The sequence below is a fragment of the Saimiri boliviensis genome, chromosome 12 (genome assembly GCF_048565385.1).
Source record: "Saimiri boliviensis isolate mSaiBol1 chromosome 12, mSaiBol1.pri, whole genome shotgun sequence".
Taxonomy (NCBI): Eukaryota; Metazoa; Chordata; class Mammalia; order Primates; family Cebidae; genus Saimiri; species Saimiri boliviensis.
Genome location: NC_133460.1, coordinates 47412793 through 47427843, shown reverse-complemented (window position 1 = coordinate 47427843; position 15051 = coordinate 47412793). Strand labels below are relative to the sequence as shown.

Here is a 15051-nt window from a genome sequence, read left to right as displayed (position 1 = left end):
TTCGAGACCAGCCAGAGCAACGTGGCAAAACCCCATCTCTACTAAAAATACAAAAAAAATTAGCCAGGCGTGGAGGTGCGCGCCTATAGTCACAGCTATTCTGGAGGCTAAGGCAGGAGAATCGCTTGAACCTGGGAGGTGGAGGTTGCAGTAAGCTGAGATCACGTCATTGCACTTCAGCCTGGGCAACAGAGCAAGACTCCGTCTCAAAAAAAATAAAAGAAAAAAGAAAGAAAGAAAGAAAAAAGAAGCCAAAGAAATTCTGAATGGCAGTCATCTTCCTCTTTTAATTTTTCTGCAACATTTTCAAACACAGATATTGTACACAATCTTTTAGCTCTTTGAAAAAAAGCTGAATATAAATGTTTTAAATAAACAATATTTAGCAATTGTGAACACCTTGGTTATGACACATCAAACATATTTTAGATTTTAGTTTTTAAAAATTAATTTCTGCTCCCAAATAACCCAGTTCCCACCTTTCTTATCTTCAGTTGTAATTGTATAAACATTATACCACAAACCCACAGTTCAAGATTTTGTCAGAGTTGATACAAAAAATAACCTTTGAAACTTTTTAATGACCAACATAGTTAAACACAAGCTTTGTTAAGTGGCAAGCAAACACAAGGTTGGTTACATGTCTTAAGCCTTCCCCGTAAACTTGAGTGGCTCATCCAACACATATGTTTCTTGTGGTTTGAACATGATCCTGTGCTTGCCTTCAGCTGTTTTGTTAATTCAGTCAGTCAGCCACAGAAACAATTTGCTCACATTGGGATGATCCACAAGAATGTCAAGGAATCTGGAAGATCTATGACAGAGGAAGTCTTCACTTGGACAATAAGCATGAGAGAATTTCCACGCTAGTAGATTCATATAAAATATTTGCATTTGCTATTTTTCTTATATCGCTATAGGCTCCAGTTCTCTAAAACAAATTACTCACATATACCAAAGCTTCAGTAAGTTTTGCTTGAAGTTTGCAGATTCATCTTAATGGATCCAGTATCAGATGAAAAAAACTAAACGAAATCTCTGTGTGGTATTTTTGAAAAACAGAGACAGTAGGTATTTTTTAGCCATTTTTAACGAGAAAAATTTTCATAGCAAAGACAAGTTCTTGACCATCCAAAACAATAGATTGGTGGTGGATTATAGAAAATATTATACAAAAGACATGACAATAATATAATTGAAAAAGACAATGAAATCGTTAAGAAATTTCTTTTTCATCTAAACAGTACTGAAAATGCTTGCCTGGGAAAACTAAAAACATTTTTCAAAAACGATTTAAAAGTTCAAAACCAACTTAGTTTTAAAAATTAAAAACATTTTTAACAACTGAACAGAATACCCGCTTGAAAACATTACCCTGAGAAGTAAATTTGTGGTTACCTGTCTCAGGAGAAGCACCGTTCCTCTATCAATCAACCAGGATCATCTAAAGTCCAAATCTCACTGCCTAACTTGTGTCAGACACAAAAGTGACATGAAGGGAAATGTGATACAGCCCTGCCAGCGTAATGAAAGGTATTTACAGGGTTCCGTTGCAGATCCAGGGACAGTCATTTAGAACAGATTGCTCTTTCAGATCAACTTTAATAACTCAGTCTGCACAATGTTCTTAGCCTGGAGGGCTGGTGGGGGTGGATAATGACGAAGATGACTAAGGAAATAGGCTTTCTTGATTTCTTCTTAGACTAAATGAAAATAGTAGTGAAGAAATTCTCAAGAATAAAGCATAAGGAATACATAAGACCTCTATACACAGAATGCATATTACATGTGTAAATATCTTTATTTAGTACCACACTGAGACTATGGTCAAGGCATTTCTTAAGATAAATATGGAAAAATAATCAATTATTACAATACTTCCTGTTTGATCCCCTAATTTTAAGGTGATTAAAGTTTTGCTATGCTGTTTGTATTAAAACTCAACAAAGCTTCCTTTACTTGTGCTTTTGGTATGTAGTACATATCAAAGTTTACACTTTTCAAAAAGTATTATTTCCAAGAAGAAAATCTATTCAGAACTTTTTAAAAGAGCGCTCTGAGACTAAGTTACTGATGAAATCTGGAACAATTGTTATCATGTATGTATTCCTCAAAGTATACAGTTAAATCCTACTTCTTACCACATTAATATAATGACTATATTAACACACATAAATACACTATAGTCTTCTTAGAAATAAGTTAACATTGCTTAGCTATGTACTGGGCACTAGGCTATACTCTTTGTGTATGTTGTGTTTTATGTAATGGATTCTCTTAACAGTCTATGAAGTATATACATGGATTAAACATGTTTTTTTTAAAAAAAGAAAAAACGGTCTATGAAGTAGGTATTGTTACAATTCGCATTTTACAGATGAAAACTTGAGGCTTAGAAATCAGTTTAAAACGGCCGGGCGCGGTGGCTCAAGCCTGTAATCCCAGCACTTTGGGAGGCCGAGGCGGGTGGATCACAAGATCAAGAGATCGAGACCATCCTGGTCAACATGGTGAAACCCCGTCTCTACTAAAAATACAAAAAATTAGCTGGGCATGGTGGCGTGTGCCTGTAATCCCAGCTACTCAGGAGGCTGAGGCAGGAGAATCGCCTGAACCCAGGAGGCAGATGTTGTGGTGAGCCGAGATCGCACCATTGCACTCTAGCCTGGGTAACAAGAGTGACACTCTGTCTCAAAAAAAAAGAGAAATAAGTTTAAAACTTGTCCAAGGTCACAAGAAAAGTAAGTGACTGAGCCAAAATTGAACCAAGGTCTGTTCTCATAACTACTGCAAATATTCAAATGACTACATTTCCAACATATTTGTGAAAAATTAAAGGTAAAAATCAATAGAAATCATATCTTTCTTTTAGTAAATATTCTGAGGGAACACTATGTAGGGTTTTTTTTTTTTTTTTTTTTTTTTTTTTTTTTTTGAGACGGAGTTTCACTCTTGTTACCCAGGCTGGAGTGCAATGGCGCGGTCTCGGCTCACCGCAACCTCCGCCTCCTGGGTTCAGGCGATTCTCCTGCTTCAGCCTCCTGAGTAGCTGGGATTACAGGCATGCGACACCATGCCCAGCTAATTTTTTTTTTTTTTTGTATTTTAGTAGAGACGGGGTTTCACCATGTTGACCAGGACGGTCTCGATCTCTTGACCTCGTGATCCACCCGCCTCAGCCTCCCAAAGTGCTGGGATTACAAGCTGGAGCCACCGTGCCCGGCCTATGTAGGGTTTTAAGTTAATAATTTTTCTGACTGAAACCAACCCTGAAATTATCTTGTATGACTAAACAAACAAAAGAAGTGATAATTTAGAAAGAACAAAGCAAATGCTTGCAAATAAACTCTATATGCAATATTTTATCTGGGAACGTGAATTAATATGTAGACTGGAGCGTTAGGCATTAGTGCGGAAAAGTAGGGCATTGGAAGCAGTCAGAATGCTATGACAGACCTATTTTTTTTGTGTTTCTATTTGTTATAGTTATTGTGCTGAAACAACGTAAGAGGCTTGTTCTTTTAAAACTAAATTTCGGCCAGGTGCAGTGGCTCACACCTATAATCCCAGCACTTTGGGAGGCCGAGGCAGGCAGATCACAAGGTCAGGAGTTTGTAGACCAGCCTGACCAACATAGTAAAGCCTTGTGTCTACTAAACACACACACACACACACACACACACACACACACACACAACTAAACTTAAATGTTTTGGTGTTATTTCTGAGCACAGCAACATGGGTTAATAAAGTTTTTACAAGTTAGGAAAATAACAACTTGAATAGTCTCTCTCGGTAAGGTTAGCCCGAAACATGCCCATATGCCAGGCTCTGGGTGATTGCACACAGACTGTATTTTTGGTCTGCTCCGATACCTCCAAAAACAGTGTTCTTACTCATGACTCAGGTAATCACACTAATGCTAATGATGTGAGGGAAAGGAAATGGGAAATAACATTTCTTACAAGTGTATTCTAGGCTGGGGAGTAGCTTAAGTTACTCTCATTTAATTCACATAGCAACCCTGCAAAGTGTTATTAGCTGCATGTTACTGGGAGGAAATAAACCTTAAGGAAACATAGTTTTCCCAAAGGTACCCAAGCAGTGAGTTACACAGTTGAGTGGATTCAAACCTAAGCCTTTTGGAGGTTTGTTGTTGTTGTTTTGAGACAGAGTTTCACTCTTGTTTCTTAGGCTGGAGTGCAAGGGCGTGGTCTCAGCTCACTGCAATCTCCGCCTCCTGGGTTCAAGTGATTCTCCTGCCTCAGCCTCCCAAGTAGCTAGGATTACAGGTGCACACCACCATGCTGGGCTAATTTTTGTATTTTTAGTAGAGACAGGGTTTCACCATGTTTGTCAGGCTAGTCTTGAACTCCTGACCTCAGGTGATCTGCCCACCTCAGCCTCCCAAAGTGCTGAGATTACAGGCATGAGCCACTGCACCCAGCCTAACCTAAGCCTTTTAGTTTAGAACTTACTCTCTTTTCAATGGCCCCCACTGCTTTCTCATGAAGAATAATTTTTAATATTAGTTCAAAAATCAGAACTCACTCAAAGGGGGAAATGCATCATGATTTTCATATGTGTTGATGGGCAAGCAGACTGTTAAAGATATCACTTTAGTTTTATTGACTTTGTGTTTAGTAGAAACATGAAGGGAACAGAAAAATAGCATATGACTAAGCTCTAGGGCTATTTTCACAAAGAAGACTCAATAAAATTGGTTGACAAAAATAGCAATGGCTAATACACACTTCTGGGAAGTTACCATCTTATTACATATAATTTGTGAGGAAAACAGTATGTGCCAAATGGAATGAACCTATTGTCAAGGAGGGAAGAGTACAGAAGAAGAGCTTGGAGAACATAGACCATGGAAAATTCCAAAGAAATTTGTATCTTATATCCTTATCCAAGTTCACATTTTTATTTGCACATGAATCTATATGTTTGGCGTCTTCCTCAGTCAGCGAACTTCCTGGCGAATAAAGGCAGCAAGAAGCCCTGCAAAATCTTTTTGTTTTGCTTTTTCATCCATTTTGCTCATCTCCAAATTGCTATTAAGAATGGATTAAAACAGCCCAGAGATGCATGTTTCAATGTAATGATCACGTGTGTTAAATATCTTAGACCTCCTTTCCTTTCATCTTTCAGGCTAGACTGTGAGCTTTAGTTTGAAATGCAGATGATAATGTCACTTAAAGGGGTAAGTAAGCAGATAATATGACAGAGAAGTTAAACACAAAAATTTATCACAATAGGGATACATTTAGCTGGGTATAAATCTATTTGTAGATAAGTCCACTGGCCTGACAATATTGTGCAAAATTTCATCAAGAATAAGAAAAGGTTTGATATAATCAGAAATGTGAGCATTTATTCGGATTATACCACTCTTCTACACAGTTACTTATTTCCAACCCAAATGTTCCACCAATATGTCCTTGCCTTCTCTTTATCCCATGCCTTCGTTCACTGTCACTCCACTTTTTTTTTTTTTTGAGAGGGAGTCTCACTCTGTTGCCCAGGCTGGAGTTCAGTGGCGCAATCTCAGTTCACTGCAACTTTCCAACTCCCAGGTTCAGGTGATTCTCCTACCTCAGCCTCCTTAGTAGCTGGGATTACAGGTACATGCCACCAAGCCCCGCTAATTTTTGTATTTTTTAGTAGAGGCAGGGTTTCACCATGTTGGTCAGGCTGGTCTCAAACTCCTGACCTCAGGTGATCCACCTGCCTCAGCTTCCCAAAGTGCTGGGATTCCAGCGTGAGCCACCGTGGCCAGCCTACCTCCACTTATTATGTAATTAAACAACTACTTGTGGCAGCATTTCTCATATAGTTGAATTAAACCAGGTCTTTATTTATGTATTTACGTATTATCTACTCAACTAGATCAACTTTTCGAGAACTGAAGCTATAAACATTTTTTCTTTTTAGGTCACGCAGTTTTTATCTCAAGGTATGACACAAACTAGGCACACAACACATATTTGTCTGTGGTATGCCATAAAAATGATGCATAAACTGTCCTAAATTATTCAGTCTAGCAACACATATTTACTGAACATTCATTATGTGCCAGGAAAGAACAAATGGCCAGACTCTCAGCAACATTAACTGATGTAATTGTCATTAATGGTTATGATATTTGTTTAACACGAAAACACTATTAAGAACTAAATCAGAGCCGGGCGCGGTGGCTCAAGCCTGTAATCCCAGCACTTTGGGAGGCCGAGGCGGGTGGATCACAAGGTCAAGAGATCGAGACCATCCTGGTCAACATAGTGAAACCCCGTCTCTACTAAAAATACAAAAAAAATAGCTGGGCATGGTGGTGCGTGCCTGTAATCCCAGCTACTCAGGAGGCTGAGGCAGGAGAATTGCCTGAACCCAGGAGGCGGAGGTTGCGGTGAGCCGAGATCGCGCCATTGCACTCCAGCCTGGGTAACAAGAGCGAAACTCCGTCTAAAAAAAAAAAAAAAAAAAAAAAAAAAAAAAAAAAAAAAAAAGAACTAAATCAGGCCGGGTGCAGTGGCTCAAGCCTGTAATCCCAGCACTTTGGGAGGCCGAGGTGGATGGATCATGAGGTCAAGAGATCGAGACCATCCTGGTCAACATGATGAAACCCCGTCTCTACTAAAAATACAAAAAATTAGCTGGGCATGGTGGCGCATGCCTGTAATCCCAGCTACTCAGGAGGCTGAGGCAGGAGAATTGCCTGAACCCAGGAGGTGGAGGTTGCGGTGAGCCGAGATCGCGCCATTGCACTCCAGCCTGGGTAACAAGAGTGAAATTCTGTCTCAAAAAAAAAAAAAAGATTTTACAAAAAAAAAGAACTAAATCAAATGTTAAAAAAGAAAGCAGGGGGTGGTGGCAGCGGAATACAGGTGCCCCTGCCAGCCCTGTCCTAAAAACAAAATAATTAAATCAAATGAAGAAAGGAGCTAAAAATGATTGTATGTTCACCATGCACCAGTCACAAACTGAGGAACTATATGTGCTTTTGGCTCAATGGATGCTTATAATTCTTGAGATAACTGGTACAGGGGAACTCTTGCTTTTGAAAAAGACTTGTGCTGTTTTCAGTGACCACCTTGGCCAAGGGTTCTTCCATAGGTGCTCATAAGAGGAGTTTTCATACTTTTACCTCCTTCTAAATTGGCTTACTACTATTTTTCCTGGCTACCTTTGCCCAACCTTTATTTTACATAAGGTCCTTGCTTTCTATCCACCCCATAAAGATTAGGCTCTTTCTTGCTTCCATATGCTGCTTCTGATGAGTTTTGTGCTGCTTGATCCTGATCCTCACAGCTGATAGGCAGTTCTGTTCATTCTCATACGCTGGTTTTGGGGATCCCAGCTCAAGCCACAGACTGTTTCCTGTTTGCCCAGAAATAAACAGTACACTTAAAACACATATAATAGTCTCTAATTTCAATTAAAATTTCAACTATTTGTGACTGACTCCAAACTGGACTTATTTTGGAAAGGCAGATAAGCCAGAATGAATTATTTAGCTCCTTAAGTGACCCTAGCTTACCTCAGCCCAGCATCCACATCATCCAGGCTTTGTTGTTCATATTTAATTCGTTATTTAGTTTACTACAACAACCCAGGAAGCATAGGTCATTATCCCTATTTTATGAAGAATGAAACTGAAAAAATTATATACTACCGTGGTTTTTGCAAATTCAGGGATCTGAAAAAGTCTCAGGAAGCATACTTTGAGATTGTCCAAGGTATACTATATTATTATCCCTTTTTTATAGAGAAGGAAACAAGATCAGAGAAGAAATTGCCCAAAGCCACTCGGAGCTGTGATTCACACCTACGATCTACACAACGCTGAAGCCCAGCTCTTGTCTGCTACACCACGCCACATTTCAGAGGCTTGCACGCTCATTAGTAATGCATTCAGAAACCTATCTGGAAAAAAAAACGCAGAAGATGCAAAGTAACAACATGGAGACATCCAGTGATACTGGGATTGCCTTGATTTTGTGACTTCCTCCAAAGTGTTTCTAAGTCCTTGGAAATCCAGGTGATTCACTGTCTCTCACTCGTCAAAGAAATAAAGGAATTGAAGCAACAATATATAATAAGCAATTCACTCTGTGCAACTCTATCTGCAAATTATGAGTTACTTTTTTTTATTTTTTGAGACAGAGTCTTGCTCTGTCACCCAGGTTGGAGTGCAGTGGCATGATCTTGGCTCACTGCTACCTCCGCCTCCCGAGTTTGAGTGATTCTCCTGTCTCAGCCTCCTGAGTAGCTGGGATTGCAGGTGTGTGCCACTATGCCCAGTTAACTTTTGTATTTTTAGTAGAGACAGGGTTTCACCATGTTGGCCAGGCTGTAGTTACTGTTTTAAGTAGACATCTGAAGTTATCTACAATCACATATTCATTATTACGTGCCAATAAAAACAACAACAACAAAAACAAAACAACACTGCTGCCCTTGAAATTGGTCTTCGTTATGATTGTTTAGAAAGTTACTCGATAGAAAGGACATGCTGCATGTCCATGTAGCCAGCAGTAAAACCCAGATTTTCAAGTTGACATTATTAATTTAGTCTAATGAGGGCTATTTTGGAGGTTACCCCAAATGTTATCTATCAGCAAAACTAGAGCAATAAATGTGTACCAAGTGAGACTTACAACAGCTTTGAGTAACTGGGTATAAAAGGCAATGAAAAGAAACATTAAAAGGTGGTTATAGATTATTCTATGTCTCTAAACAGTAATTACTACAAATATTATTTTACTAAATCTTAAGGAAACTGTGAGAACCAGATTAATGTATGTGTTCATTGAAACATATCTAATTGCTTCATGACTTTATTTTCTTTTTCTTTTTTTTTTCTTCTTCTTCTTTTTTTTTTTTAAAGATGGGGTTTCACCATGATGGCCAGGCTGGTCTTGAACTCCTGACCTCAGGTGATCCACCCACCTCGGCCTCCCAAAGTGCTAGGATTACAGGCGTGAGCCACCGCACCTGGCCCATGAACTTTATTTTAAAGGTCACTTAGTGTATTAAAAACTTCTTCCCTAGCTACTACGGAAAATATAAAATAAAGACCCAGATTTTCAAAACATTTTTTTTTTTTTGAGACAGAGTCTTGCCCTTGTCACCCAGGCTGGAGTGCAATGGCACGATCTTGGCTCACTGCAACCTCCGCCTCCTAGGTTCAAGCAATTCTCCTGCCTCAGCTTCCCGAGTAGCTGAGATTATAGGCACCTGACACATCCAGCTAATTTTTGTAATTTTAGTAGAGACGGGTTTCGCCGTGTTGGCCAGGCTAGTCTTGAATTCCTAACCTCGTGATCCACCCGCCTCAGCCTCCCAAAGTGCTGGGATTACGGGCATGAGCCACTGTGCCTGGCCAAAAAATTTCTAATCTGCTTTCTAATTTTGTGGTAATAGTGGGTGAAAAGAATCTAATTACTATGTTAATAATAAGAAGTAGCTGCACTGTCTGTCAATTGCTCACAAATCATGTGAACTGTTGGAATAAAGTGATTGACAGAAATTTATTTTATTTTATACTCTCAAATTAATTTAGATTCTAAATCTATTAATTTAGAAAGCGAAGGGCAGAGAATGTTTCCAAATGCCATGATTAACTTGAACAATATAAAGACAGATAAACATAAAAGCCATAGTAAAATGAGATTTTTTTTTTTTTTTTTTTTAGACGGAGTTTCGCTCTTGTTACCCAGGCTGGAGTGCAATGGCGCGATCTCGGCTCACCGCAACCTCCGCCTCCTGGGCTCAGGCAATTCTCCTGCCTCAGCCTCCTAAGTAGCTGGGATTACAGGCATGTGCCTCCATGCCCAGCTAGTTTTTTTTTTGTATTTTTAGTAGAGACGGGGTTTCACCATGTTGACCAGGATGGTCTCGATCTTTCGACCTCGTGATCCACCCGCCTCGGCCTCCCAAAGTGCTGGGATTACAGGCTTGAGCCACCGCGCCCGGCCGAGATTTTTTTTTTTTGGAGATAGAGTCTTGCTCTGTTGCCCAGGCTGGAGCGCAGAGGCCCAATCTCAGCTCACTGCGACCTTCACCCGCCAGGTTCAAGAGATTCTCCCACCTCAGCGTCCCAAGTAGCTGGGATTACAGGTGCCCGCCATCATGCCCGGCTAATTTTTGTATTTTTAGCATTGACAGGGTTTCACCTTGTTGCCCAGGCTAGTCTGGAATTCCTGAGCTCAGGCAATCCGCCCACCTTGGCCTCCCAAAGTGCTAGGATTACAAGCATGAGCCACCATGCCCAGACTAAAATTGAGATCTTTAAGGAACTTAAATTCAGAATAATGATGTATGTGAATTAAATTTAAGAAAGGGATATCACCTCTTTTGGAAGCAAATAATAAAAAAACTAGTACTGAAAGATGAACAATTTTAAAATTGGGAAGTTGATATACACCCCATTTGATTTGGACACAGATTTTTTTTTTAAATCAGCTATATAGTAAGATGATAAAAGAAAATCAAATAAATGCCATAATTAGCCAGAGAGTCATTTAGTATTTAGAGCTGTACTCCAACTCCGCCACATATTATGTGAGAAACATTAGGCAAGTTATTTAATCTCTTTGTGTCTCAGTTTTCTCATCTCTCTAAAAAAGGAAAATATCATAGGACTGCTGTGAGACATAAGTGAGTTAATACTCTTAGAACAATGCCTGGCTCCTAGCAAGTGATCAATAAATGTTAACCACCTCTATTATCATTCACTACTATTATAAAGATACATTTATTTTAAATAAGCATTTTTTAGTTCACTTTGTGAAGTCACAAAGAGTGGAGCACACCCAGCTGCACTGAGCTGTAAACTCCAAGGAAAGGCCAAAGGCTGAATGGGCCACCTAGAATGATGAGTCAGACACAGCAGCAGTTCAGGCTTCCAGACTGATTCAGTCCTTGGCTTCTAACCGGAGGCTGACAACAAGTGCCAACGGTGACGAATTTTTGTAACATGGGGTGCTTCGTCAGAGATGCAAAGCAGATCACTTACATCTTGTATAGAGCACCAATAGTAATCAAGTTCAGTTTCACACTGATAACATAGAGGTAAAATGCTTCATATCTAGTTACTATGCTCCTAAACCATATGCTTCTGAATTCTATGTTCTCGACTCACCTACTGCCAAAGAGCTAAACACAGCTAAAGGATTTAAATAATTTGATCTGACAACCAGGTATCAAACAATCCTTCTTTAGTCAAATAAGTAGAGCGGTGACAAATGTCGGAGCAGTATATTCACTTTATGCTATGTGCTTTGTGACAGGAAAATAATAATTAAGGGTATTGGTAAATATCTTATTCTTATCTGATCTATAAAAGGATGTCAGCATAAGCTTGGCATTCAACATAGACCAACAAAAATTATTGTTAAGGTTAAGTGATTTAGAAGAGAGAAATCTAGGAAAATGAGGAATATCCTAACGTTTCTATGATTGTGAATTATCTTATAGACTACCATTTGAATGCATGTAAACACTGTCATGTAGAATAAGACAAAGCAGATTCAGTTCTCCCAAATAAATGCTCCTAAGGATAATGATGATGAACTGGGAAAGATGGCAAATACAAAGAACGGTGATGTTTTAAATCCTATTATATTCAAATGCCCAAATATTATCAAAAATATTATGCTTGAATAACTTTTTTGTTTTTTATTTTTATTTTTTTATTGCATTTTAGGTTTTGGGGTACATGTGAAGAACATGCAAGATTGTTGCATAGGTACACACATGGCAGTGTGGTTTTCTGCCTTCCGTCCCCTCCCCTGTATCTGTCCTTTCTCCCCATGCTATCTCTTCCCACCTCCCCACCCCCCGTCCCTCCCCCATTTCCCCCCAACGGACCCCAGTGTGCAGTGCTCCCCTCCCTGTGTCCATGTGTTCTCATTGTTCAACACCTGCCTATGAGTGAGAACATTCGGTGTTTGATTTTCTGCTCTTGTGTCAGTTTGCTGAGAATGATGGTTTTTTTAAATAGTTATTTATCATCAGAGTCATCAGTAGATCTGCTTTTTTTATTTTTCTTTTTTTTGAGATGGAGTCTCACTCTGTCACCCAGGTTGGAGTACAGTGGTGCGATTTTGGCTCACTGCAACCTCCACCAATGGGTTCAAGTGATTTTTCTGCTTCAACCAGTCTCCTGAGTAGCTCGGACTACAGGCACCTGCCACCACACCTGGCTAATTTTTGTATTTTTAATGGAGACGGCGTTTCACCATATTGGCCAGGTTGGTCTCGAACTCCTGACCTTGTGATCTGCCCACTTCGGCCTCCCAAATTCAGATCTGCTTTAATACTTATGTTTCACATTGGAGAAAACTGACATACAGAAAGAAAAATTGACTTAGAGTTACATGTCAACTCAATACTAGAGTATTAAGAGTTATTATTTGCCCAGACTAGTATTTATTTTCTATATCTTCAGGTTTTGGTGAATCTTGTCCCCATAAATAGGATGTCATGATTTGGGAATTATTAAAAATATCGGTTGAGGCCGGGTGTGGTGGCTCATGCCTGTAATCCAAGCACTTTGGAGGCCAAGGTGGGTGGATCATCTGAGGTCGGGAGTTCAAGACCAGCCTGAACAACATGGTGAAACCCGTCTTTAAAAAAAAATTTAAAAATTAAAAAAAAAAAAAAGAAATATTGGTTGATTGGTATATATTATCTTTCCCTGATCTCGGAATCAAATTCATACCTAATAATGAACTGTCTTAGCATAATTCTGTTCTATTTCAATTTTGTGAGTAAAAGTCCAAAAAAAAATTTATTTTGAAATCTGATCTCCAGGTAACAATCTTTTTTTCCATTTGAATTGTGGTAAAATGTGCGTAACATACAATTTACAATTTTAACCGTTGTCACCACCCATCTCCAGACCTTTTTCATCTTGTAAAATCGAACCTTTGTATCCGTTAAACAATAACTCCTTCTATTCCCCTCTTCCCCCAACTGCTGGCAACCACCATTCTACTTTCTGTCCCTAGGACTTTGCCTTACTACTCTTCGTTCCATATAACCTATGCTTACGAACATTCAAAATGTTTTGTCTTTAAAGAAAGCTTAGGGGGCCAGGCATGGTGACTCATGCCTGTAATCCCAGCACTTTGGGAGGCCGAGGCAGGTGGATCACAAGTTCAGGTGTTTGAGACCAGCCTGACCAACATGATGAAACCCTGTCTCTACTAAAAAAATACAAAAATTGGCCAGGCGTGGTGGCGTGTGCCTGTAATCCCAGCTACTCAGGAGGCCGAGAGGGGAGAATCACTTGAACCTGGGAGGCGGAGGTTGCAGTGAGCCGAGATCGCACCACTGCACTCCAGCCTGGACGACAGAGTGAGAATATGTCTCAAAAAAAAGAAGAAGAAAAAAAAAAAAGGTTAGGGGAAGATTCTTTAAATTATTCACTTCCAATTAGTCTCTGAAGTGAGCCTCTGTAATTGTTCTGCCTGGAGGATCCACATTAGCTAGGCTGGTTCTAAGTACTCATTTTGCTGAGTTGTAAATGGCTGGTACTTCAGATGGGAGGCAGGAGACTCTGGTCTGCAGTGTGATTTGTGATTGGCTCTCCTACCTTGCCATAGTGCACAGGATGCTTCTACAAATTATGATAAGAAGAGTTATTTATTCATATGTACTGTCTTTCATGCCTTATACATTTTTTTTGAGACAGGGTCTGACTCTGTCACCCAAGCTGCAGTGTAGTAGAGCGATCTCTTCTCACTACTGCCTCAACCTCCCAGACTCAAGCAATCTTCCCACCTCAGCCTTCTGGGTAGCTGGGACCACAGATGTGTGCCACCATATCCACACCCAGGTAATTTTTATATTTTTATAGAGAAGTGGTTTTATCATGTTGCCCAGGTTGATCTGGAATTCCTGAGCTCAAGCAATCCACCCACCACAGCCTCCTAAACTGCACCCGGCCTTATGCCTTATATCTTCTTCTTCGTGTTTAAAAAGTCTCCCTCTGTAGTCCAGGCTGGAGTACAATGTGTGATCTTGGCTCTCTGCAACCTCTGTCTCCCAAGTTCAAGTGATTATCAGGGCTTAGCCTCCCTAGTAGCTGGGATTACAGCACCTGCCACCATGTCCAATTTTTGTATTTTTAGTAGAGAAGGGGGTTCACCATATTGTCCAGGCTGGTTTTGAACTCCTGACCTCAAGTGATCCACCCACCTTAGCCTCTCAAAGTGCTGGGATTACAGGCCTGAGCCACCACACCTGACCCCCATGCCTTATATTTTACATAGTTATAACCACCTATTTTTTGTTTTCTTTGAAAGTGCTAAACTTTAAGACCCGGTAAGATTATATCAGAGAATTGCAATTTACATATCAGGAAGACAATTTTACTTGGGATAAAATGCTGCTATGTCAGAGGTGTTTGAACCAGAGTGACTTTCGTCTCAGATAAGGGCTGGGTAAAATAAGGCTGAGACCAAGGCCAGGCGTGGTGGCTCACGCCTATAATTCCAGCAGTTTGGAAGTTCAAGGAGGGTGAATCACCTGAGGTCAGGAGACCAGCCTGGCCAACATGGTGAAACCCCGTCTCTAATAAAAATACAAGTTGGGCATGGTGGTAAGCGCCTGTAGTCCCAGCTACTCAGGAGAATCACTTGAACCTAGAAGGCAGAGGTTGCCAGTGAGCCGAGATCACGCCATTGCACTCCAGCCTATGAAACAGGAGCAAAACTCTGCCTCAAAAAAAAAAAAAAGTCTGAGACCTACTGGGTCACATTCCCAGGCGGTTAGGCATTCTTAGTCACTGGATGAGATAGAAGGTCGGAAGGACTGGTTTCACAAGATACAGAACTACAGACCCTGCTGATAAAACAGGGTGTGGCCAAGAAGCCAGCCAAACTTCACCAAATCCAAGATGGCAATGAAAGTGACCTTTGGTTGTCCTCACTGCTCATCATATGCTAATTATAGTACATTAGCATGCTAAAAGACACTCCCACTCATCACCACCGTGACAGTTTACAAATGCCTTGGCAATCATCGCAAGTTTCCCTAGGT

General features: G+C 40.1%; 1 protein-coding gene across 7 annotated transcripts in view; it reads right to left on the bottom strand.

The window, feature by feature from the left end:
• The window catches only part of MYPN (myopalladin), a 140341-nt gene that overhangs the window by 118978 nt on the left and 6312 nt on the right, over positions 1-15051 (bottom strand). For 5 of the 7 annotated variants that reach the window (XM_003928675.3, XM_074382310.1, XM_074382311.1 and 2 more), the window contains exons 1-2: positions 1399-1783; positions 950-1038 (exon numbers count right to left, since the gene is read on the bottom strand). The exons of 1 other annotated variant lie outside the window; for it this stretch is intronic. Coding sequence is in view for 1 of the 6 variants with exons in the window: in XM_074382314.1 (XP_074238415.1) it covers positions 950-951 (2 nt within the window). In the remaining 5 variants the exon portion in view is untranslated. Of the gene's footprint in view, positions 1-949; positions 1039-1398; positions 1784-15051 lie in introns of those variants that run through there. One more of the 7 variants, XM_074382312.1, reaches the window with a different exon arrangement.